The sequence below is a fragment of the Oncorhynchus clarkii genome, chromosome 20 (assembly GCF_045791955.1).
Source record: "Oncorhynchus clarkii lewisi isolate Uvic-CL-2024 chromosome 20, UVic_Ocla_1.0, whole genome shotgun sequence".
NCBI classification, from domain to species: Eukaryota; Metazoa; Chordata; class Actinopteri; order Salmoniformes; family Salmonidae; genus Oncorhynchus; species Oncorhynchus clarkii.
The window spans coordinates 8,838,657-8,862,845 of record NC_092166.1 but is presented as its reverse complement, the minus strand read 5'-3'; the positions used below and the strand labels follow the sequence as shown (position 1 = coordinate 8,862,845).

The 24,189-nt window shown below is 44.2% G+C and overlaps 1 protein-coding gene across 1 annotated transcript in view; it reads right to left on the bottom strand.

Moving 5' to 3' along the window:
- Positions 1 to 3,441: 3,441 nt before the first annotated feature.
- The window catches only part of LOC139377233 (neuronal tyrosine-phosphorylated phosphoinositide-3-kinase adapter 2-like), a 29,393-nt gene continuing 8,645 nt past the window's right edge, over positions 3,442 to 24,189 (bottom strand). Inside the window, exons 3-9 of the mRNA XM_071120239.1 lie at positions 21,267 to 21,559; positions 12,310 to 13,389; positions 6,211 to 6,645; positions 5,724 to 5,763; positions 5,059 to 5,633; positions 3,796 to 3,895; positions 3,442 to 3,682 (exon numbers count right to left, since the gene is read on the bottom strand). Of these exons, the coding sequence (XP_070976340.1) occupies positions 3,442 to 3,682; positions 3,796 to 3,895; positions 5,059 to 5,633; positions 5,724 to 5,763; positions 6,211 to 6,645; positions 12,310 to 13,389; positions 21,267 to 21,559 (2,764 nt within the window). The remainder of the gene's footprint in view (positions 3,683 to 3,795; positions 3,896 to 5,058; positions 5,634 to 5,723; positions 5,764 to 6,210; positions 6,646 to 12,309; positions 13,390 to 21,266; positions 21,560 to 24,189) is intronic.

Below are 24,189 nucleotides of genomic sequence, written 5' to 3'. Positions count from 1 at the left end.
GCACCTTAAATATCCTCAAAGTGATTCATGTAGAAGTTGCCCGCAACACAGATCTGGGGTCAGATTACCCAAATCCTAACCTTAACCAATAGGAGATCATTAAAAAAGATGGCACTGGACCAGCAGTTAGAGGCAACTCCTGACTCACCTTGACTACAGGTGCATGCTGGTCTATGCTTGCCTGACGACTCAAACTAAATTTATCGCTACAGACTTCAGTCTGAGACTGACATCATTGAAGTCGTTTGTAGTGATGTAAAAAAATGAGGGGTGTCGTACAAAAGTCATCAGCGATTGGATCATTTCTAACCAATCAGAGTATCAAAGCCAATGACAAATTGTCAAATGTCGCTTTACCCACGTGTGTTTTAGCTCTGGCCCAACCCATTGGTTTCTGCGACCAATCAGATTGTCGAGAATGGATTTCCATTCTAGAAGTTGTCAGGGGAGGTACTCAGATCCAGACTCATCGTGGAGAAGAAACTAATGTAGCTTTTGACCAGAGCAAGGAGTCTGGGTAGCCTGGCAAGGTCTATGGACAAGACAGGAAAAGGAGATCAGAGGGGCATTCTGGGGAAGAAAAAAAAATTATATGCAGACATTGCATTTCTTACGTACAAAAAAAATAATCACTGCAGACGATGCAGGAGGTTGAAAGAGAAGTTGAGCCGGTGGTCATGGATACAGCCTAATTGAATGTTATGGGTAGTGCAGTTTTAATGATTAACCTTAAGTCTTGATCTGTAGGTCCTTGTGCAACCCTTGTTCTATGTTCTTAATACTTGGGCAGAGCTGTGACCACGCTATAGGTCCTTATCATCTGATGCCTAAAATGTATGCCACCAAGCAGCCGCCAATCCCAGGGGGTAATGCGTCACAGACAGCCAGTCATTGGTGATGGCATGTCACACACAGCCAATCGTCCGCGACCATACCACGCAGCCAACCAATGATAACGTGTGGATTGAGTACAGTATCTACTCTGTGAACAGAAGCCCTCAATGTGCCTGGCGGAGTGGGACAGCTGACCTGTGCCAGCAATTGCCACCAACCCACATTAAATAACCAACCCTTGCAAAGTGCAACGTCACCATCCACAATTGACCTCCACAGGCTTTGACTGGTTTGGGATAATAGGTTTACGTTTATCTCCCCGACCCACCCTTGTTTCCATCTTCGTTTAATGTCATCAATAATTGTCACTTGTGTACTACATGCCAGCAAACCCATCTCATTACTAAGAAATCCTCATCAAAGGCTCTGACTACACAGCTAGTGAACTTACAAACTGAAGCACAAGATTCCTGACCTGTTCTGGAACTAAGTATTATACATTCTAGAACACATTGGCCCATGGCAACCAGAGCCAGGTATTTAGATCGACATGTATGGCTCAGATAGAAACCTACAGTACCAGTCAAAAGTTTGGACACACCTACTCATTCAAGGGTTTTACTACATTGTAGACTAGTGAAGACATCACAACAATGAAATAACACATACGGAATCATGTAGTAACCAAAAAAGTGTTAAACAAATCTAAATATATTTGAGATTCTTCAAAGTAGCCACCCTTTGCCTTGACAGCTTTGCACACTCTTTGTATTCTCTCAACCAGCTTCATGAGGTAGTCACCTGGAATATATTTCAATTAACAGGTGTGCCTTGTTAAAAGTTCATTTGTGGAATTTCTTTCCTTCTTAATGAGTTTGAGCCAATCAGTTATGCTGTGACAAGGTAGGTAGGGGTGGTATACAGAAGATAGCCCTATTTGGTAAAAGTCCAAGTCCATATAATGGCAAGAACAGTTCAAATAAACAAAGAGAAACGACAGTCAGTCATGACTTTAAAACATGAAAGTCAGTCAATCTGGAAAATTTCAAGAACTTTGAACATTTCTTCAGTGCAGTCACAAAAACCATCAAGCGCTATGATGAAACTGACTCTCATGAGGACCGCCACAGGAAAGGAAGACCCAGAGTTAACTATGCTGCAGAGGATAAGTTCATTAGAGTTACCAGCCTCAGAAATCGGCAATTAACTGCACCTCAGATTACAGCCCAAATAAATGCTTTACAGAGTTCAAGTAACAGACACATCTCCACATCAACTGTTCAGAGGAGATAGCTTGAATCAGGCCTTCGTGGTCGAATTGCTGCAAAGAAACCACTGCTAAAGGACACCAATAAGAAGAAGAGACTGTTTGGGCCAAGAAACACTAGCAATGGACATTAGACCGGTGGAAATCTGTCCTTACGTCTGATGAGTCTGAATTTGAGATTTTTGGTTCCAAATGTCTTTGTGAGATGCAGAGTAGATGAATAGATGATCTCCATGTGTGGTTCCCGCCGTGAAGCATGGAGGAGAAGGTGTGATGGTGTGGGGGTGCTTTGCTGGTGACACTGTCAGTGATTTATTTAGAATTCAAGGCACACTTAACCAGCATGGCTAGCATGGCATTCTGCAGCAATACGCCATCCCATCTGGTTTGCGCTTCGTGGGATTATCATTTGTTTTTCAACAGGACATTGACCCAACAGATCTCCATGCTGTGTAAGGGCTATTTGACCAATAAGTAGAGTGATGGAGTGTTGCATCAGATGGCCTCCACAATCACCCGACCTGAACCCAATTGAGATGGTTTGGGATGAGTTAGACCGCAAAGTGAAGGAAAAGCAGCCAACATGTGCTCAGCATATGTGGGAACTCCTTCAAGACTATTGGAAAAGCATTCCAGGTGAAGATGGTTGAGAGAATGCCAAGAGTGTGCATAGGTGTCATCAAGGCAAAGGGTGGCTACTTTGAAGAATCTCAAATATAAATTACTTTTTTGGTTACTACCTTATTCAATATGTGTTATTTCATAGTTTTGTTATCTTCACTATTATTCTACAACCTAGAAAATTGTAAAAATTAAAGAAAAACCTTTGAATGAGTAGGCGTGTCCAAACTTTTGACAGGTATCGTATTGTATGTCAACTGAACTCCTCAACAGTGACAGCGTGTTGACTGTCAGAATATCCTACATTCAAAAGAGTACGTCTAGCATTGGAAATTAATTAAGCACTTGGCATAAAGAATTATGCTTGATAGACTATGCTTTAAAATGTTAAATACCAAAACAAAAAACATTTTTAAAAAACTACATCGGATTGATCTACAACTACATCGTTTTTTGCTGCTTCATAGCTTTTTGTTTAGAAAATATCTATTCATACGAAGTCACACGAAATAGAAAAATATCAAATATCACTGGTGATAAGAAAAAATGACAACCTGAACAACCAGAAATGTTGCTATGGTAACCACCATTGTCCTTTGACATCAGCGACCCCCCCCCCTGCTCTTATTGGCTGCCCCTGACACCTCTGATGTGGAGAGGGCCAATCAGAAGGCACAGAGTTCAGAAGGAGGATGGGCGTGAGGCCAAGCGGGTTATTGTCAGATGGCTGTGTCCCAGAACACGGTGGTTTGTGTTGGGTAGGGGGGAGGCCGGATCTTTTTGGCTCCGTTGCTCTTCCCCCAGATGGGGAGGGTAGGCTTGCTGTCCTGCTTACAGAGGTTCCTGTCCGGGGTGTTCCTGTCTGGCTGCTGCCTGGAACGGATCTCCATGCACAGGGAGCGTTTCCTCTCGATCTGCTCCAGCATGGTGCTGTCCCCACACTTCCAGGGCATCTGGGACGCGTGGGGAAACCAGGGAAACCAGGGAAAGTAAATCAAGCACATCTCAAGAATGAAAGAAAACAAATCTATATTTATCCAGGTCTGCAGGAGGGGCCTATATTTCATTGACTTACCTGTGCCTCTGATGCTTGCCTCTGTGGGGTCCCTAAGGGAGAGGGTGTAACTGGGGCAGAGGAGGAGTGGCCATACTTCGTAAGTGCTGGTTTCAGCTCTATAAAGAGGGACAAATGCATTTCAATTCATTAATTGAGCTCACTCTTTAACGGTTTACATACAACAAAACAAAATGTTACGGTGAAACAACACACAGTTGTAAGAGCCTAAACACAATCTCAAACCCGCCACATGCATTGATACCCGTTGCCATCTTTTCAGACCAGAATAAATATTGTACTCTCACCATGTTCTTATGTCTTGTCTATAAGATAATGCTTGGAATCGAATTTACTTTAATGTTGTTTAGCCTAAGCTACTAGCTTTTTCAGGCTATACGGTGTTTCAAAAAGCACATGCACCTGGTGAAGGGTGTGCACAGAATATGAAATATTATCAATGTCTAGCTAGCTAGCTAACAAGCTCATTCAGAAGGCTACACATAGTCCTCACAACTTTGCTTAAACTCATTTCGACAGTGGGTCGCTGAATAGTTATCTTAACTTAGCTACCAATTTCAATAGCCAATTTACCTATTGCTGAAAACCTATATCCCATCAAAGCAATGAGATTCTACAAACCGGCCTGCCCAAACTAACAAGCACTTGCAAAACTGATGTTTGGATTGTTTTTTTTCAGCTAGTAGGCTTAAATAAATGCTTTAAATATATAGTTTACTTCAGCAGGTTTATTTTATGCCAATAACTTCAAATATAAATAATAAGCCACTGGGCATATTTTTGATTTACATTTAATTCAACTAACATGAATTTAATGGGAAATCAACATTGGATTAAGGTTCAAAGTTGGGTGAAAAAAAATACAAAATTCCCTTAAATTGATAACTTTTTGCAAATCCAATCAGTTTTCCAAGTTGATTCAACGTCATATAGATTTTTTTGTGTGAGGAAATGGCATGGAAACAATGTTGATTCAACCAGTTGTTACCCATTGTGAACCTTACTACCTTGGTTATATACATGTTAGTTACCCAACCCAGTCAGAGAATGCTCACTTTTTTTAAATTGTTTTTATTATGGATAGACTACTAACTCTCAGTAAATGGCATGTTATTGCAATCAACAGTATAGCATCTTTCTAAACGTTGCAGATGATTGTGCTTGATGAGGACATGCTTAGTGTCTGTAAATAATTTACCACAGTCACTTCATGGTGTCGGGTTGTGTTGAAGGATTGCAATTTCATTTGGGCTACCCTCACCTGTATTGCCAGATCCAAACACCATTGGCGAACTGCCAGCAGGTCTCCCATGCCGAGTTGGTGTGGCAGTCGATGATTGTTGTTGCCCTGATACACCGTTCCTCGCTTGTGCTTTTGATTGCTCAACGCTATAGGTCCCCCTATCTCTGACATCACGCCTGGGCAAGACCTCTGAGCTATGACCAACCCGGTCTTTATTGACGCACCTAAGATCTACCCTATTGGCACTCTTGCCGTAGCTATCGCGCCGGGGGGGCAGCTCTGAGCCATTGCAGCTTCTGTCCTTGCTGTCACGCCTGCTGGCTTCAAGGCCGTTTCTGTCTGACTCTTTGATTTCCTGTCGGGGGAAGGGGAAGGGCTCCATTCCATTGTAACTTTGTTCTTTGCCCTCATGTCTAGACTCTAGGCTATAGCTTTCCCTGTCTCTGTCTTTGCTATTACGTCTGCACTCAATGCCATTTCTGGGTGAATCTTTGCTTTTTTGTCTGGGTAGAAGCTCTGGTGGCTGATCCATTCGTACTTTGCGGTCATGTCTCGAATCAACTCCGTTCCTGTTTTGGTCTTTGCTATCTTGCCTTGGTAGGAGCTCTGGTGGCTGATCCATTCGTACTTTGCGGTCATGTCTCGAATCAACTCCGTTCCTGTTTTGGTCTTTGCTATCTTGCCTGGGTAGAAGTTCTGGTGGGTTCTGGTGGCTGAGCCTTTCTTTGCTGTCTGGTCTGGACTCCACACCATTCCGGGGAGAGTCTTTGCTGTCTGGTCTGGACTCCACACCATTCCGGGGAGAGTCTTTTCTGTCGTGTCTGGAATCCACACCATTCCGGGGAGAGTCTTTTCTGTCGTGTCTGGACTCCACACCATTCCGGAGAGAGTCTTTGCTGTCGTGTCTGGACTCCACACCATTCCGTGGAGAGTCTTTGCTGTCGTGTCTGGAATCCACACCATTCCGGGGAGAGTCTTTGCTGTATTGTCTGGAATCCACACCATTCCGGGGAGAGTCTTTGCTGTCGTGTCTGGACTCCACACCATTCCGGGGAGAGTCTTTGCTGTATTGTCTGGACTCCACACCATTCCGGGGAGAGTCTTTGCTGTCGTGTCTGGAATCCACACCATTCCGGGGAGAGTCTTTGCTGTCATGTCTGGAATCCACACCATTCCGGGGAGAGTCTTTGCTGTCGTGTCTGGACTCCACACCATTCCGGGGAGAGTCTTTGCTGTCCAGTTGTAGTAACGGCTCCATGCCGTGGACACTTCTGTCTTTACTGTCCCGTCTGACAGGCGGGAGTTCCACACTTTTACAACCTCTGCCTTTACTGTCCCGTTTCATAGGCAAGGGCTCCACACTGTTACAACCCCGGTCTCTGCTGTCCCGTTTCATAGGCAAGGGCTCCACACTGTTACAACCTTGGTCTTTGCTATATCGCCTGGGCAGCGGCTCCACGCTGCTACAGCTCCTGTCCTTGGTGTTGCGTAGGTGAGAAGAATACTCTTTGCTACGATCCTTACTCTCCCGTTTGGACTCCTTGTGACTGTGCCGCTCCTTGCCATCACGTTTTGACACGCTGTGAGACTTACTCTTGGATTTGGCTGTAACAGAGGACAAACAGTCAATGTACCGTAAAATACCAAGTTATGTCCACACAAAAATAACTAGTAAACATAGCCTATACACCATAAAGAAGATGAAAAATATAAGTAAATCTGTAATATCTATGTATTCATACTGCACTACCGCTATACGGCCACTTGGTGTCACCCATGCGCTGTGGGAGCTATAAACTATGGGTATGCTGGGAAATAATGCTGTTTGTTCCAGTTGCCATGGAGACATCCAGGCTGTGAATTGCATAAATGCTATTATCAATGGGTAGGTAAAGGCCCAGTAACCACTTTGAATACTTCCTTATTTCAATTTCTTCTCTCTGTGTTAGGGCTCGGACACACCAATAGCATTTGCTGGCTGAAAGTACTTTAAAAAGGGACATTTCAAAATGTTTAAACTTCATATTCATCATCTCCAGCTCCAAACCCAACAGGTTTGATTAGGTGTTCAGGTGTCTTATGGCTTTGGGGTAGAAGCTGTTTAGAAGCCTTTTGGACCTAGACTTGGCGGCGCTCTGGTACCGCTTGCTGTGCAGTAGCAGAGAGAACAGTCTATGACTAGGGTGGCTGGAGTCTTTGACAATTTTTAGGGCCTTCTGACACTGCCTGGTATAGAGGTCCTGGATGGCAGGAAGCTTGGCCCCAGTGATGAACTGGACCGTACGCACTACCCTCTGTAGTGCCTTGAGGTCGGATGGCAGAGCAGTTGCCATACCAAGCAGTGATGCAACCTGCTCTCGTTGGGGCAGTTGTAGAACCTTTTGAGGATCTGAGGACCCATGCCAAATATGTTCAGTCTCCTGAGGGGGAATAGGTTTTGTCGTGCCCTCTTCACGACTGTTTTGGCGTGCTTGGACCATGTTAGTTTGTTGGTGATGTGGACATCAGGGAACTTGAAGCTCTCAACCTGCTCCACTGCAGTGGAGGGGACTGAGCAAGCACCCATGAGGGGCCCCTGTGTTGAGGATCAGCGTGGCGGATGTGTTGTTACCTACCCTTACCCCCTGGGGGCGGCCCATCAGGAAGTCCAGGATCCAGTTGCAGAGGGAGGTGTCTAGTCCCAGGATCCTTAGCTTATTGGTGAGCTTTGAGGGCACTATGGTGTTGAACTCTGAGCTGTAGTCAATGAACAGCATTCTCACATAGGTGTTCCTTTTGTCCAGGTGGGAAAGGGTAGTGTGGATTGCAATAGAGATTGCATCATCTGTGGATCTGTTGGGGCCGTATGCAAATTGGAGTGGGTCAAGGGTTTCTGGAATAATGGTGTTGATGTGAGCCATGTCCAGCCTTTCAAAGCACTTCATGGCTACAGACGTGAGTGCTACAGGTCGGTTGTCATTTAGGCAGGTTACCTTAGTGTTCTGCGGCACAGGCACTATGGTGGTCTGCTTAAAACATGTTGGTATTACAGACTCGGACAGGGAGAGGTTAAAAATGTCCATGAAGACACTTGCCATTTGGTCAGCGCATGCTCGCAGTACATGTCCTGGTAATCCGTCTGGCCCTGCGGCCTTGTGAATGTTGAACTGTTTAAAGGTCTTACTCACATCGGCTGCGGAGATGTTCACACAGTCTTCCGGAACAGCTGCTCTCATGCATGTTTCAGTGTTATTTGCCTTGAAGGGAGCATAGAAGTAGTTTAGCTCGTCTGGTAGGCTGATGTCACTGGGTAGCTCTCGGCTGTGCTTCTCTTTGTAGTCTGTAATGGTTTGCAAGCCCTGCCACATCCAACGAGTATCAGAGCCAGTGTAGTAGGATTCGATCTTAGTCCTGTATTGATGCTTTGCCTGTTTGATGGTTCTTCGGAGGGCATTGCGGGATTTAGAGTTCCGCTCCTTGAAAGCGGCAGCTCTAGCCTTTAGCTCAGTGCGGATGTTGCCTGTAATCCATGGCTTCTGGTTGGGGTATGTACGTACGGTCACTGTGGGGACGACGTTGTCGATGCACTTATTGATGAAGCCAATGACTGGTGTGGTGTAGTCCTCAATGCCATTAGAATCCCGGAACATAGTCCAGTCTGTGCTAGCAAAACAGTCCTGTAGCTTAGCATCTGCTTCATCTGACCACTTGTGTATTGATCTAGTCACTGGTGCTTCCTGCTTTAATGTTTGCTTGCCAGCAGGAATCAGGAGGATAGAATTATGGTCAGATTTGCAAAATGGAGGGGCGAAGGAGAGCTTTGTACGCATCTCTGTGTGTGGAGTAAAGGTGGTCAAGAGTAATTTTTTCCCTCTGGTTGCACAATTAACATGCTGATAGAGGGAACAATGAACTCAGTGAACACTGAGGCTGTACCCTTACAGTTTTGGATAGTAGCCAATAGACTATTGTGGCTATTTGAGCATAATGCAGGCCTATACCAACAAAAACCAATGGAGCAAATCCCATACAAGATTGTAGATTGTGATTTATATGATATAGCCTACAGTGGCATATGTGTGGTGTTTAATGCAGACCTACATTGCATGAGACTTTTAATGACATTTTTACATTATGAAGGGCTTGAAATTAATTAATTATGTTTGCCTTGGTCTGTAACATCATGGGCCAAATAGGTGACTGTAAATTGTATTGTGTTGTATGATGCAAGAAACCACTTTACAAAATAGCACTGCCCCTTTAATTAAGACATAAGCCTAGACGTTTGTAGGAAGCGGTATCTCTAACTGGGCTAATAACTCGCTAACTAGAAAAGAACGTCAACAAATGTGCACATGCGCAGCTCATTCATTCGTGGGTAATTGAACGACTGCTCGTGGGCTATCTCCACCAATAGAATTCTACTCCGTTGCGCTCTGGCTCTGCCTACAACAAAATCACAGACTCAATCTTGCAAAGTTAGATTTGTTTTGGTTTTGTTGCAATGAAAAGGGTGTGATATAATGTTGATTCTATAAAGTGCAAACTAATGGGGTGAACTCAAGTGAAGTTCAATCTCTTGTCTACTGCGCGGCAATCGTGGAGGAGGTGAGCACACGCGCAGTTTAGAGGGGACATTGATTATATGAAATTGAACATTTTATTAATGTCCCTTTAACACAGTTCGCATAAAAATCGGCAGACGATCTTTAAACGATCCACATTCGGTGCGATGTGTGCAACCCTTAGTCTGTCGAATTTGGTGAAAGTAGGCCTATATGATGATTGTAATGTTCTCTCTCGTTTAGATCCCTCATTCACAACATTGCTATGGGTAACACTGTTCTTCTGTCCAGATTTGTAAAGGAAGTCAGAGAGCGTTCCTCGACGGTTTGACAACCAAAAGGCAACAGCCCACATAGACTAACATCTGCCTTCCATAAAAGACATTGGTCAATCTCTGCAACAAAAAAAAATTAACATGCATAGTTGATTCCCAGCAGAGCGCTATGGTGCATTACCGCTTTCCCAGAAGTCCCATATCACAAGGCTAGCGTGTCACCAGTGCGTGCTTGTTGTTACGTCTCATAGAGGTGACGAACCAGAGGAAAAGTGGGTCATGCTAGCTAGCTGTGTTTCTATCGCCTATCCTCCCCGATAGCGAGAGGACGCCGTACCTGATCAATCATAGAACGTTGCTCAGCGGACCTGCCATTACGTAAGCCCCAATAGGCTGGCCGGACGCAGGTGCAACAATAGAAACAAATAAGAAGAAAAAAAAACTGTAGTCTTCACAGCATTGCCCCCGTCGCTACATAGTGTGAGTGAACATGGTTTATGAGCCATATCCCGGGGCTAAAGGACAAATCAGAACCATGCATCAATAAGACATTACTACATAGGCATACATTTGTCCACAAGCCAAAGAAATACACAGAAATTGCATAAAATGCCAGATGCAAACATTTGCCACAACCACTAAGATGTCCAACAGTCAGAGAAAATTGTGGTATAATTCCAGGAAGTCAGCAACTGTTCTTTCTCTCTCCTGATTGGTGACTGTGAAGATTGGTTAAATCTCTACTAGCTGATTGGGCCAACAGAGGAATATAACTCTTTGATCAGGTGTAAAAGTCTTGGCTGTCTCTCAGGAGCCCACTGCCTGCACATAATCAGTTGGAAGCTGGGCGTGACCTGCACTGCGATTGGCCCACTTCCTCACAGGGAGGGAAATAACAGAGGCTCCTTCTTCTGTTGCTATGACTGGTTTGGAGTTGATGGTTGCTATGAAGCTCTGGGAGTTAAGTGCAGATTGATTGACACATGCTCAGTTCTTTTTGAACTAAATTGATTCAAATGCACACAACTGGTGGGAATTCCCCGAATGAAGTTAGTTGCTATAGTATGTTAGATCTCTCTCCAAATCATCGGCTGCTCTTTTCTGCCAATCTGATAAAAAGTAACTCGCACACTTCACTGTGCCCATTATCAAGGAACACAAATGTGTAAATACGTGGTTTTAAACACAAATTCATGTTTTATTCCTTTGCATCAGAGGCCCATTAAAGTTTCAGGCCATGTCTCAATAGAGATCGTTCATTCGGGGAGAAAAGTAATGTCAGAATTATGCATACAAATTAAATATGAATATGAATTCATGATTGAAAAAAATACGTTTTTGAAGTTATATAGAAATGTATTCATCTCTGGTGTTGGGAACCTATCTGAATTCACCATTCATGTAATTTTGTCTGGGTCCCGGACTGGACACATTGGCTTCCTGTGTTTAAACATGATGTTTACATATTTATCAGTAATGCTGTGTGGTGGCTTAATGCCACTGCAGGGTTTGAGAGGTCCTAATGCCGGCCGCCCTACTCTCTAATCCTGCCAGATTAAATCATATGATCTGTATCAATCTACATTCGGTGGGCCTAGATTAAACAGGCTCATGGAGGAAATGCTTGCAAATAGCCACAAAACACCCATGGCATAGCCTGCAATCCTGCTATCAGCAGCATCTCCTACTTTAGCGGGATTGGAAGTTGTTTTACCAGATGAAAAGGGGGTTACGTTGATACGACGTGGATGAGACCACTAACAACTAATTTCATTAAAATTTAAATAAACATTGCTGTTTTTTTTGTGAATCAATGTGTCAATGTTACACTGTATGGGTTATGGCACGGCAGTCATATTGGATCAGACTGGATACACATGGAGTAACTATTTTGTTGCTCCACCTCTATGTAGCTATTGACTGATTCTGTAACTATAGTAACAAATAGATGATGGTGTGATGTCTTGACTGACTCTGTAACTATAGTGACAAATAGATGATGTGATGTCTTGACTGACTCTGTAACTATAGTGACAAATAGATGATGTGATGTCTTGACTGACTCTGTAACTATAGTGACAAATAGATGATGTGATGTATTGACTGATTCTGTAACTATAGTAACAAATAGATGATGGTGTGATGTCTTGACTGACTCTGTAACTATAGTGACAAATAGATGATGTGATGTCTTGACTGACTCTGTAACTATAGTAACAAATAGATGATGTGATGCATTGACTGACTCTGTAACTATAGTAACAAATAGATGATGGTGTGATGTATTGACTGATTCTGTAACTATAGTAACAAATAGATGATGTGATGTATTGACTGATGTCTTGTAACTGATAGTAACTTGACTGATTCTGTAACTATAGTAACAAATAGATGATGGTGTGATGTATTGACTGATTGATGTATTGACTGAATGATTGATTGACACTCACTCTCCCCGGGCTCCTTGGACTTTCTCCCACCGGTGTTCTTCTTCATCATGTTCCGGCCGGCGGTGAACAGGTTGGTCAGCTCGTCCAGGGGGCTGGTCGGTGTGCGTGAGCGTCCCGTGGATACGTTCTGCATCGACCCATGCAGCCTGCCCCCAGCTATGCAGTCCTGTGGGGGCGAGCCCTTTCCATGGGGCGTGGTGGAGGCGCTGCACGGCAGCCCGCCCGTGAGGGGCATGGGTGCGTCGAAGGGCGGTGTGCGCATCAGGCTAAGCGGCGTGAGGCAGCGGCCCATGCTGACGGGAGAGGGGCAGGCTGAGTGGCTGCGCTGATAACCGTGGGCTGAGGAGGCTGAGGACTTGTAGAGGGTGCAGGGCAGGGGCGGAGCCGACGAGCGACCCGACACTGTCAGGGTGGGCGTGGCTGTCAGCTCCCTGCGAAGGTGCGCCAGGGGGGGCTCAGAAGAGGAGGTGGGAGACTTGTTGTAGGCGCAGGGGTTGTCCATCATGGGCAGCTTCGTCAGTGGATCCAGAGGGGTGAGCGGGGACTCGTCCGAGTTTGGCGAGTACTGGGCCGGCGCAGGGGGGAACACCAGGAGGGGCGGCCGGTGGGTGAGCAAGTTGGGAAACGGCGCAGGGATGTCGCATAGGGGAATGTTACGCGGGGTGGAGCAGCGGTTGAGAGACTCTGGGTCCAGGAGCGCCGGGGTGGGGCAGGCGGAGCGGCACCCTGGGGGTTCCCAGCAGTAGTCCATATCATCCAGGAGAGGGTACTTCATCTCCTCGTACACAGACTCTCCCAGCTCCTCGTCCTCACTCTTGGGCGCCTCTGTGTGCCCGCCGCCCCCAACACTGGCGCCCATCTCGATGTAGACAGGCTCATCCGAGTCGGAGTGGTGGCTGGGACTCTCGTCGCTCGGCGGAGAGGGGTTGCGCTCGCACTCGGCAGAGGGGGAGTGACTCTTGGAGCCAATGTGCTTCCTGATGCAGGAATCATCGAAGGAGGTGCTCAGCTGCGTTTTGGGGTTCCTCCTGGGTTTGGGCGGAGGGACCCTCTTGCAGTCTTCTCCGCAGCCTTGTGGCGCTGAAAGAACAGAAAACAAAAGCGTTCAGCCAATCAGCATAAACCTCATCGTTGTATTGTACATGTTACATGGCATTAGGTCACAGTAGCTGAACGACATTCATTGAGTCAGATATATTTGATACATGACTACATACAGAAACAGTACCAGGGGCTCCTCTCTATGACACACACACACTTTATCCCTTTCATATATTTAAAATACACCCTCAACCTTAATCCAACCACGACATACTCACATTCCACTACACACACATACAGGCAAACAAGACCAAAACACAGGCTGCACACTCACTGTTTGTCAATGTAACAGGGCTTTATATCACAGCACCATTCCATGCATCTCAACCGGATAATGAGGCGATAAGGGGAGATTCTTTTTAGCCATCTCAGCTTGAGGTGACGATAAGAGATTTGAGCTCAGCAAGCTGTGGTCCAATGTGTGTACAGATGTCTCAGTGTAATTTGTGTCTCTGTACTCGGATGGCTTGTTATTATTACTATCATTATACTAACTGGGTTGCATGGTGGATCTTGAGATCTGTAGTAGTGGATGTGTTTACCCACACCCTCTCTCCATCCTGGGGGAAATGGAATCTAGGTCAGTCGCTTCTCCTGAATGAATTCTGCCTCTGACTGGTCCCTCCCCCTGCTCTGCTCAGAACCAGATCTGGCTCACATAAAAACCCTCCCCTCGGTGAGGGACACCCCCACACTCAGACAGCGATTGGCCTGGACGGCTTAGAGCTCCACCTGTTGCCGCCGCCTCATTGACACACGCTGCCTGCTGTCGTTCTGATTGGTCGGGCTACGGGGGGGGGGGGGGGGGGGGGGTCTTGTTTCTGTGGGATGGTTGCTGTGGCGCAGGAGAAGAACTGTGTGCACACGGGGATCCCCTCCAATCTGAGGCAGTCAGGGCAACTCCCGAACCAAGCGTCACAATGGCATACGCGTCAAATTGCAACGCGATCAAATGCGACTGTATATTCACCCTTAAGTCTCTCACAGCCCCTTAAATCTATATTATATATTATATTACTTCAATAGCCTTGATCATTTTGCAGCACTTGTTGTTTCCTTGATCAGCAGGTGGTTTCTGTTTTGTCAAAGTATCTTGTTGTTTACATGCTACATGACATAGGCCTATATTTGTACAGCTGCACAGCGATTGAGTTTATAGTTGGGTGCTTATGCTCCGTTAGTTTACATCCCTAACCAGTAACCGCAAGGCCACACTACTGCTTTTACAGTATTACAAGCATTTCGCCACGCTCACAGCAACATCCGCTAAATATATGTATATGTGACCAATAACATTTGATTTGAATAAAGTAAAAACAAATCATATCTGATCAGAGATGCTAAAATGTCTCTACACTTTCTACTTACGTTTTCTATCACCATCTCATTTTCCAATGTGTCCCACTCCCATCATTCGTTTCATTCCTCTGTTTTCATTTGAGATCCACTGTTATTAGTAAATGCAGGTGAACATGTAACAGTTGGCAGTGTCCTCTTACACTTTTCGGAGAACATTACTTTCATCTACGTGATGAGGATAAAGGCTAAACTAAACGGCTCACACCAGGACATGAAGATCAGGGCCCAGTTTCCCCAATAACATTTTAAGGCTTAAGTTCATCGTAAGAACCGTCGTAGGAGCATCGTTAAATCTCAGAGCTTTCTCCCAAATAACCATCGCTATTAAAGTTGCACGTGAAAACGCTCGTAATCTAAACGGTTGGCTCAGACCAGTAGAACAGCTAAATGCGTCGTCAGATGCTTTTTTTTGTCCACTTCATACACAGAAGATCTCCGCTAAACATGTCTATGTGACTGCGATAACATCAGAACAAAGTTGACAGTCAAATACAAAGTTGCGAATGTCTTTGCATTTAATACTAACAAAGGACGTATAAAAAAAAAATAGATAACTTCAAATGAAAACCGAGATGACTCTGCATTCAAATATAAACAGTAATCTATAGGCCTATTTCAATCCTATTGAAATACATTTCATGTTCAATCAATTGAGGTTTATTTAGCTTACTTGTAGGCTACTGTCTGTAATTTGTCTCAACATATTTCATGATGTGTGACAACGTGTGCAATGAGGTGTATTAGTGCATTTTTTATTGGGTAAGCATTAGAATAAGCCGCCTCAATATTTGCAGCCGTATATGTGAGAATATCTCTCTAGGGGCTGATCTGTTGTCAGTATTGGGAAATAATTATAACGTTTAAGGAAAGATTTGAATGGAGAAAACTGATCCGAGAGCAGCGCTTCCTTTCTTTCGATCCTATCAGTGTCGACACATGCTCCAACAACGCACTTAGCAACCGTAATCTCTGCGTGGTGTTTTTGGGAAACTTATTTTACGTTTGTAGGAAAGATGCATCATGTTAAAACACACATAAGCCTAAACTATCAGGGAACTGACCGCAAATTCCTTTGCCATATGTAAACAAGGTCTTTGCGGGCTTTTAAAAAGCTTTAAGAAGAAAACAGATGAGCAGACACTGTAGAACGCAGATACTGTAGAACGCAGATACTGTAGAACGCAGATACTGTAGAACGGAGATGCTGTAGAACGCAGATACTGTAGAACGCAGACACTGTAGAACGCAGACACTGTAGAACGCAGACACTGTAGAACGCAGACACTGTAGAACGCAGATACTGTAGAACACAGATACTGTAGAGCGCAGATACTGTAGAATGCAGATACTGTAGAACACAGATACTGTAGAATACAGATGCTGTAGAACACAAATGCTGCAGAACGCAGATACTGCAGAACGCAGATACTGTAGAACGCAGATACTGTAGAACACAGATTCTGTAGAATGCAGATACTGTAGAACTCAGAATGCAGATACTGTAGAACGCAGAATGCAGATACTGTAGAACACAGATACTAGAACTGCGCCATGTCCATGTGGAGAGGAGAAGGCCCAAATCAAATCTTGCTAACCAGCAGTCCCATGTTTGCAGGCAGCCCCCCAGGCGAGTATTCATGGATGCCAAGGGAAGACAGGCTTCACCAAAAATGTAGCAAGAAAAAAAGTTCTCTTTCTCTCTGTGTTTCATAATTTTCCTTCAATTCGCAAGAGGATGAATGTATCTCACTGGAGAAAGCATTAGAGAGAGAAAAACAGCGCCCCTCTGTCTCTGTATGTGTATGCCATGTATCTGATGCTGTCTGGTCATAAAGAGTATGACATTGTTGCCGCCTGTAGCATTGAAGGCAACGGAAGCCAGAGAGCATTTAGCCTCCTTTGATATTAAAAAAAAAAAAAATTAATAGCCAATCATCGTTGAGCTAAACTGAGTGAGCTCAACTGTGATTGATCCTGGTGCACCATAAAAAAAAGTGTAAAGGGAAGCCAGTTTGGATTTGGCTTCACTCCTATTACATCGCATCGATAGAAATACGTGATTGACAGAAACAACTTGAATTGTTGCATATTATTGGGTTGTTGTCCTCCCGTGTCTGGCTAGCAAAAAATGTCCCTTTCCTAAATTAGCCATGGATAGAGATAGGGATTTGGCCTTGTGGTTTTACTTAATTCTCCGTACTGGCCAATGACTATAACGACGATTCTGATCCAACCATAAATTCATAAATTGTGCCCCTGGACTGAGAGGATGGAAGTTCAACATGTAGCTAGATGTAGAAGGCTACTGTTAACTAGCTAACATTGCCCATGAAAGGAAGTTAGGCTAGCGAGCAAGCATTTTAGCCAGGTAGCCTAGAACAACAGAAACTAAAAGCGTGTACAGTATGACAGAATGATACTGAGTGAACATATTTTTTCTACTTGCACACACACACACACACACACACACACACACACACACACACACACACACACACACACACACACACACACACACACACACACACACACACACACACACACACACACCAGAACCATGGAAAGCCACATCATATATAGATTACATTGACTGGACTAAATAGTTTTTGGTATATTTTACTTGTCACTGTATTAGACTAAGCAGAGGTGATTTGATCATGATGAAATGTTGAAGTTGAAATGGTGCTGGAATAGGGGTGGCAGCTCCTGTTTTCTTTGCGACTCTACGTGGTTCTAAATCAATAGTTGTTTAGTGGTCCAAAAATGTCAGAAACATTACCTTGTTAGACCATGCTGTAGGTCATGTAACTGTTTGTTACATGCAATATGCTTTGTGGACTTCACCAGACAGAGGTTGCTCTCCGGTTTTGTGATGAAACCAAGGTGTGGTTGAATTTATTCTGCCACTGTGTCTTCTTATTGTCTTGGCCTTAGGCATACAGTGCCTTCGGAAAATATTCTGACCCCTTGACTTTTTCCACATTTTGTTATGTTACAGCCTTATTCTAAAATTGATTAAATAAATACAAAGCCTGAGCAATCAACACACAATACCCCATAATGACATCACAATACCCCATAATGACATCACAATACCCCATAATGACAAAGCGAAAAAAGGTTGTTAGAAATTTGGGCAAATGTTTAAAATAAAAAAACAGAAATGCCTTATTTACATAAGTATTCAGACCATTTGCTATGAGACTCGGAATTGAGCTCAGGTGTATCCTGTTTCCATTGATCATCCTTGAGATGTTTGTACAACTTGATTGAAGTCCACCTGTGGTAAAGTCAATCGATTGGACATGATTTAGAAAGGCACACACCTGTCTATATAAGGTCCCACATTGACAGTGCATGTCAGAGCCAAAACCAAGCCATGAAGTCGAAGGAATTGTTCATAGAGCTCCGAGACAGGATTGTGTCGAGGCACAGATCTGTGGAAGGGTACCAAAACATTTCTGCAGCATTGAAGGTCCCCAAGAACACAGTGGCCTCCATCATTCTTAAATGGAAGAAGTTTGGAACCACCAAGAGTCTATCTAGAGCGGCTGCCCAGCCAAACAGAGCAATCGGGGGAGAAGGGCTTTGGTCAGGGAGGTGACCAAGAACCCGATGGTCACTCTGACAGAGCTCTAGAGTTCCTCTGTGGAGATGGGAGAACCTTCCAGAAGGACAACCATCTCTGCAGCATTCCACCAATCAGGCCTTTATGGTAGAGTGGCCAGATGAAAGCCACTCCTCAGTAAAAGGCACAGGACAGCCCGCTTGGAGTTGTCAAAAGGCACCTAAAGACTCTCAGACCATGCGACACTAGATTATCTGGTCTGATGAAACCAAGATTGAACTCTTAGGCCTGAATGCGTCGCGTCTGGAGGAAACCTGGCACCATCCCTATGGTGAAGCATGGTAGCCTAGTAGTTAGAGTGTTGGGCCAGTAACTGAAAGGTTGCTAGATTGAATCCCCAAGCTGACGAGGTCAAAATCTGTCGTTCTGCCCCTGAACAAGGCAGTTAACCCACTGTTCCTAGGCCGTCGTTGTAAATAAGAATGTATTCTTAACGGACTTGCCTCGTTAAATAAAGGTTAAATACATTTAAATACATTTAAAATGGTGGCGGCAGCATCATGCGGTGGGGGTGTTTTTCAGTGGCAAAGATGAACGGAGGAAAGTACAGAGAGATCCTTGATGAAAACCTGCTCCAGAGCGCTTAGGACCTCAGACTGGGGCGAAGGTTCACCTTCCAAAAGGACAACGACCCTAAGCACACAGCCAAGACATGACTTTGGGACAAGTCTCTGAATGTCCTTGAGTGGCCCAGCCAGTGCCTTGACTTGAACCCGATCGAACATCTCTGGAGAGACCTGCAAATAGCTGTACAGCAACACTCCCCATCCAACCTGACAGAGCTTGAGAGGATCTGCAGAGAGGAATGGGAGAAACTCCCCAAATACAGGTGTGCCAAGCTTGTAATGTCATACCCAAGAAGACTCAAGGCTGTAATTGCTGCCAAAGGTGCTTCAACGAAGTACTGAGTAAAGGGTCTGAATACTTATGTAAATGTGCTATTTCATTATTGTCTTGTTTTTTTACATTTGCAAGTGTTTTTGCTTTGTCATTATGGGGTATTGTGTGTAGATTGATGAGGGAAATAAACAATTGAATACATTTTTGAGTAAGGCTGTAGCCTAACAAAATGTGGAAAAATTCAAGGGGTCTGAATACTTTCTGAAGGCACCGTATATATCACAGTGTCAAGGCATATGAACTAACAGGTTATAGAGTAAACAACACAATTATCACAACTCACTGGCTTCCCCAGTGATTTTACCTACGCACTGCTACTGGCCGCCCCATGGCCCTAAAGGCCGCCCCATGGCCCTAAAGGCAGCCCCACGGCCCTAAAGGCAGCCCCACGGCCCCAAAGGCAGCCCATGGCCCTAAAGGACGCCCCACGGCCCTGAAGGCAGCCCCACGGCCCTGAAGGCAGCCCCACGGCCCTGAAGGCAGCCCCACGGCCCTGAAGGCAGCCCCACGGCCCTGAAGGCAGCCCCATGGCCATGAAGGCAGCCCCATGGCCCTAAAGGCAGCCCCATGGCCCTGAAGGCAGCCCCATGGCCCTGAAGGCAGCCCCATGGCCCTGAAGGCAGCCCCATGGCCCTAAAGGACTCCCTATGATGAAATAAAAGTCTGTACGCACATCCAACATCCAATGATTGTAACAAACATTGGCCACCTGGGCTGAAAATAAATGTAGGCCTACATAAACATCATTCATGGCCATCAGGAGCAGTGGGTTTGAATGACCTGAGCAGAGCCACACTCTCTAGAAGACAATGTTTGATTTGTTCATCCACATGGCTGGACTCAACCTCATGTACACTGGACTCAACCTCATGTACACTGCACTCAACCTCATGTACACTGCACTCAACCTCATGTACACTGCACTCAACCTCATGTACACTGCACTCAACCTCATGTACACTGCACTCAACCTCATGTGCACTGGACTCAACCTCGTGCACACTGGACTCAACCTCATGCACACTGGACTCAACCTCATGTACACTGCACTCAACCTCATGTACACTGGACTCAACCTCATGTACACTGCACTCAACCTCATGTACACTGCACTCAACCTCATGTACACTGCACTCAACCTCATGTACACTGCACTCAACCTCATGTACACTGCACTCTGGCTGCACGGCTCATTCAATCTCACTGCTGCTGACGTTTCATGTGTTTACAGCTTAGCCCTTAGAGACTGCATGGATTCTACAAGGTGTCGAAAGCATTCCACAGGGATGCTGGCCCATGTTGACTCTAATGCTTCCCACAATTAAGTCATGTCCTTTGGGTGGTAGACCATTCTTGATACACGGTAAACTGTTGAGTGTGAATAACCCAGCAGCGTTGCAGTTCTTGACACAAACCGGTGCGCCTGGCACCTACTACCATACCCTGTTCAAAGGCACTTAAATATTTTGTCTTGCCCATTCACCCTCTGAATGTCACACATACACAATCCTACTCTTCATCTATACTGATTGAAGTGGTTTTAACAAATAACATCAATAAGGGATCATAGCTTTCACGTGGTCAGACTATGTCATGGAAAGAGGAGGTGTTCATGATGTTTTGTTCACTCAGTGTACACCACCCGGTGCATATTGGGTCGTTTTTTTCTGTAGTTGAATAGAATGTTGGCGTAGTTGTGTGTTGTCGTGTTGTTTGTTTTCTTAGCTGTGTGGTGCACAGCATTATTTAGCTGTGTTGTTTGTTTTCTTAGCTGTATGGTACGCATCATTATTTGTTGTAGTTGTGTAGTATTTTCCTGTGATTGTTGGTTGTTGCATAATGGTCTTGTTTGTTTGTGTAGTTGTGCGTTAAGTAGCATTTCTCATAGCGGTTTAGTAGGCCTGTCTTCCCCTAGCTACTTGAGTTACAGGCTATGTTTGCGTATCTAGTCTCGTTGTTCAACACTTACCATCCGAATTTACCCTGCAGCCCCTGCAGACCAAGGTGGGGCTGTGCTCCACTGTCTCAGAGGAAATGCTCAGCTTGGTAGCCGGGTCCCTCCTGGGTTTGGGTGGGGGCTGCTTACGGGAGGTAGGGCTGCCCACCTCCTCCTCCCCACCATCGTTACTGCCCCCGCCCACCGAGTTTAGTGACTGGGAGCGCACGGCAAAGCCCGGCCAGCAAGCAAGCTGCGGGGGGGCTGGCATGGTCATGGAGCCCATGTGCAGGTGCTTCTCCTCGGTCACCACCTCTTCGCCCATCCTGACAGAGAGAGAGAGGGAGAGAGAGAGAAATGTTTGTTATGATACATGACGAATGGCTATACTATTGACAGCATCTTGACTGGCTGCATCACTGCTTGGAATGTCAACTACTTAGCATCCGACCGCAAGGCGCTACAGAGGGTAGTACGCACGCCCCAGAACATCACTGAGGCTGAGCTCCCTGCCATCCAGAACCTCTAGACCAGGTGGTGTCAGAAGAAGGACCAACGTTTCGGCATAAACGCTTATTGAGGAAGGCACAGTGATGCTGAAACGTCTGTGTTTCACCCAATAAATTACTGGGAGTTTATATATACACTACCATTCAAAAGTTTGGGGTCACTAGGAAAAGTCCTTCATTTCTCAGAACAAGAATAGACTGACAAGTTTCAGAAGAAAGTCCTTTGTTCCTTGCCATTTTGAGCCTGTAATCGAACCCACAAATGCTGATGCTCCAGATACTCAACTAGTCTAAAGCCCAGTTTTATTTCTTCTTTAATCAGAACAACAGTTTTCAGCTGTGCTAGCATACAGTAGTTGCAAAAGGGTTTTCAAATGATCAATTAGCCTTGTTTAAAATGACTTGGATTAGCTAACACAACGTGCTATTGGAACACAGGAGTGATGGTTGATGATAATGGGCCTCTGTACGTCTATGTAGATATTCCATTAAAGATCAGCCGTTTCCAGCTACAATAGTCATTTACAACATTAACACTGTCTACACTGTATTTCTGATCAATTTGATGTTGTTTTAAAGTTGATGTTGTGCTTTTCTTTAAATATATTTATAAAATGGGTAGTTTGAGCTCTGAATGCTGATTGGCTGACAGCCATGGTATATCAGACCGTAATACCACGGGTATGACAAAACATGTATTTTTACTGCTCTAATTACATTGGTAACCAGTTTATAACAGCAATAAGGCACCTCAGGGGGGTTGTGGTATATGGCCAATACACCACGGCTAAGGGCTGTATCCAGGTACTCCGCGTTGCTTCGTGCCTAAGAACAGCCCTTAGTCGTGGTATATTGGCCATATACCACACCCCCTCGTGCCTTATTGCTTAAATATAGAGTGTGCGAATGTCTTTATTTAATTTCATAACACTCAAAAAGAGTAAACAGATGTAGTTAGTTACTGTGACAAAGATGTATGTTTAAAGGTGGAATCTGCATTAGGGGAAAACAGCGCCAATAGCCCACCGCTGTTATTGTTTTATCATGCAGCGTGGTAAAACAACAATCTGTACATATTGGTGATTGTTTTATCATGCAGCGTGGTAAAACAACAATCTGTACATATTGGTTATTGTTTTATCATGCAGCGTGGTAAAACAACAATCTGTACATATTGGTTATTGTTTTATCATGCAGCGTGGTAAAACAACAATCTGTACATATTGGTTATTGTTTTATCATGCAGCGTGGTAAAACAACAATCTGTACATATTGGTTATTGTTATATCATGCAGCATGGTAAAACAACAATCTGTACATATTGGTTATTGTTTTATCATGCAGCGTGGTAAAACAACAATCTGTACATATTGGTTATTGTTTTATCATGCAGCGTGGTAAAACAACAATCTGTACATATTGGTTATTGTTTTATCATGCAGCGTGGTAAAACAACAATCTGTACATATTGGTTATTGTTTTATCATGCAGCGTGGTAAAACAACAATCTGTACATATTGGTTATTGTTTTATCATGCAGCGTGGTAAAACAACAATCTGTACATATTGGTTATTGTTATATCATGCAGCGTGGTAAAACAACAATCTGTACATATTGGTTATTGTTTTATCATGCAGCGTGGTAAAACAACAATCTGTACATATTGGTTATTGTTTTATCATGCAGCGTGGTAAAACAACAATCTGTACATATTGGTTATTGTTTTATCATGCAGCGTGGTAAAACAACAATCTGTACATATTGGTTATTGTTTTATCATGCAGCGTGGTAAAACAACAATCTGTACATATTGGTTATTGTTTTATCATGCAGCGTGGTAAAACAACAATCTGTACATATTGGTTATTGTTATATCATGCAGCGTGGTAAAACAACAATCTGTACATATTGGTTATTGTTTTATCATGCAGCGTGGTAAAACAACAATCTGTACATATTGGTTATTGTTTTATCATGCAGCGTGGTAAAACAACAATCTGTACATATTGGTTATTGTTTTATCATGCAGCGTGGTAAAACAACAATCTGTACATATTGGTTATTGTTTTATCATGCAGCGTGGTAAAACAACAATCTGTACATATTGGTTATTGTTTTATCATGCAGCGTGGTAAAACAACAATCTGTACATATTGGTTATTGTTTTATCATGCAGCGTGGTAAAACAACAATCTGTACATATTGGTTATTGTTTTATCATGCAGCGTGGTAAAACAACAATCTGTACATATTGGTTATTGTTTTATCATGCAGCGTGGTAAAACAACAATCTGTACATATTGGTTATTGTTTTATCATGCAGCGTGGTAAAACAACAATCTGTACATATTGGTTATTGTTTTATCATGCAGCATGGTAAAACAACAATCTGTACATATTGGTTATTGTTTTATCATGCAGCATGGTACAACAATCTGTACATATT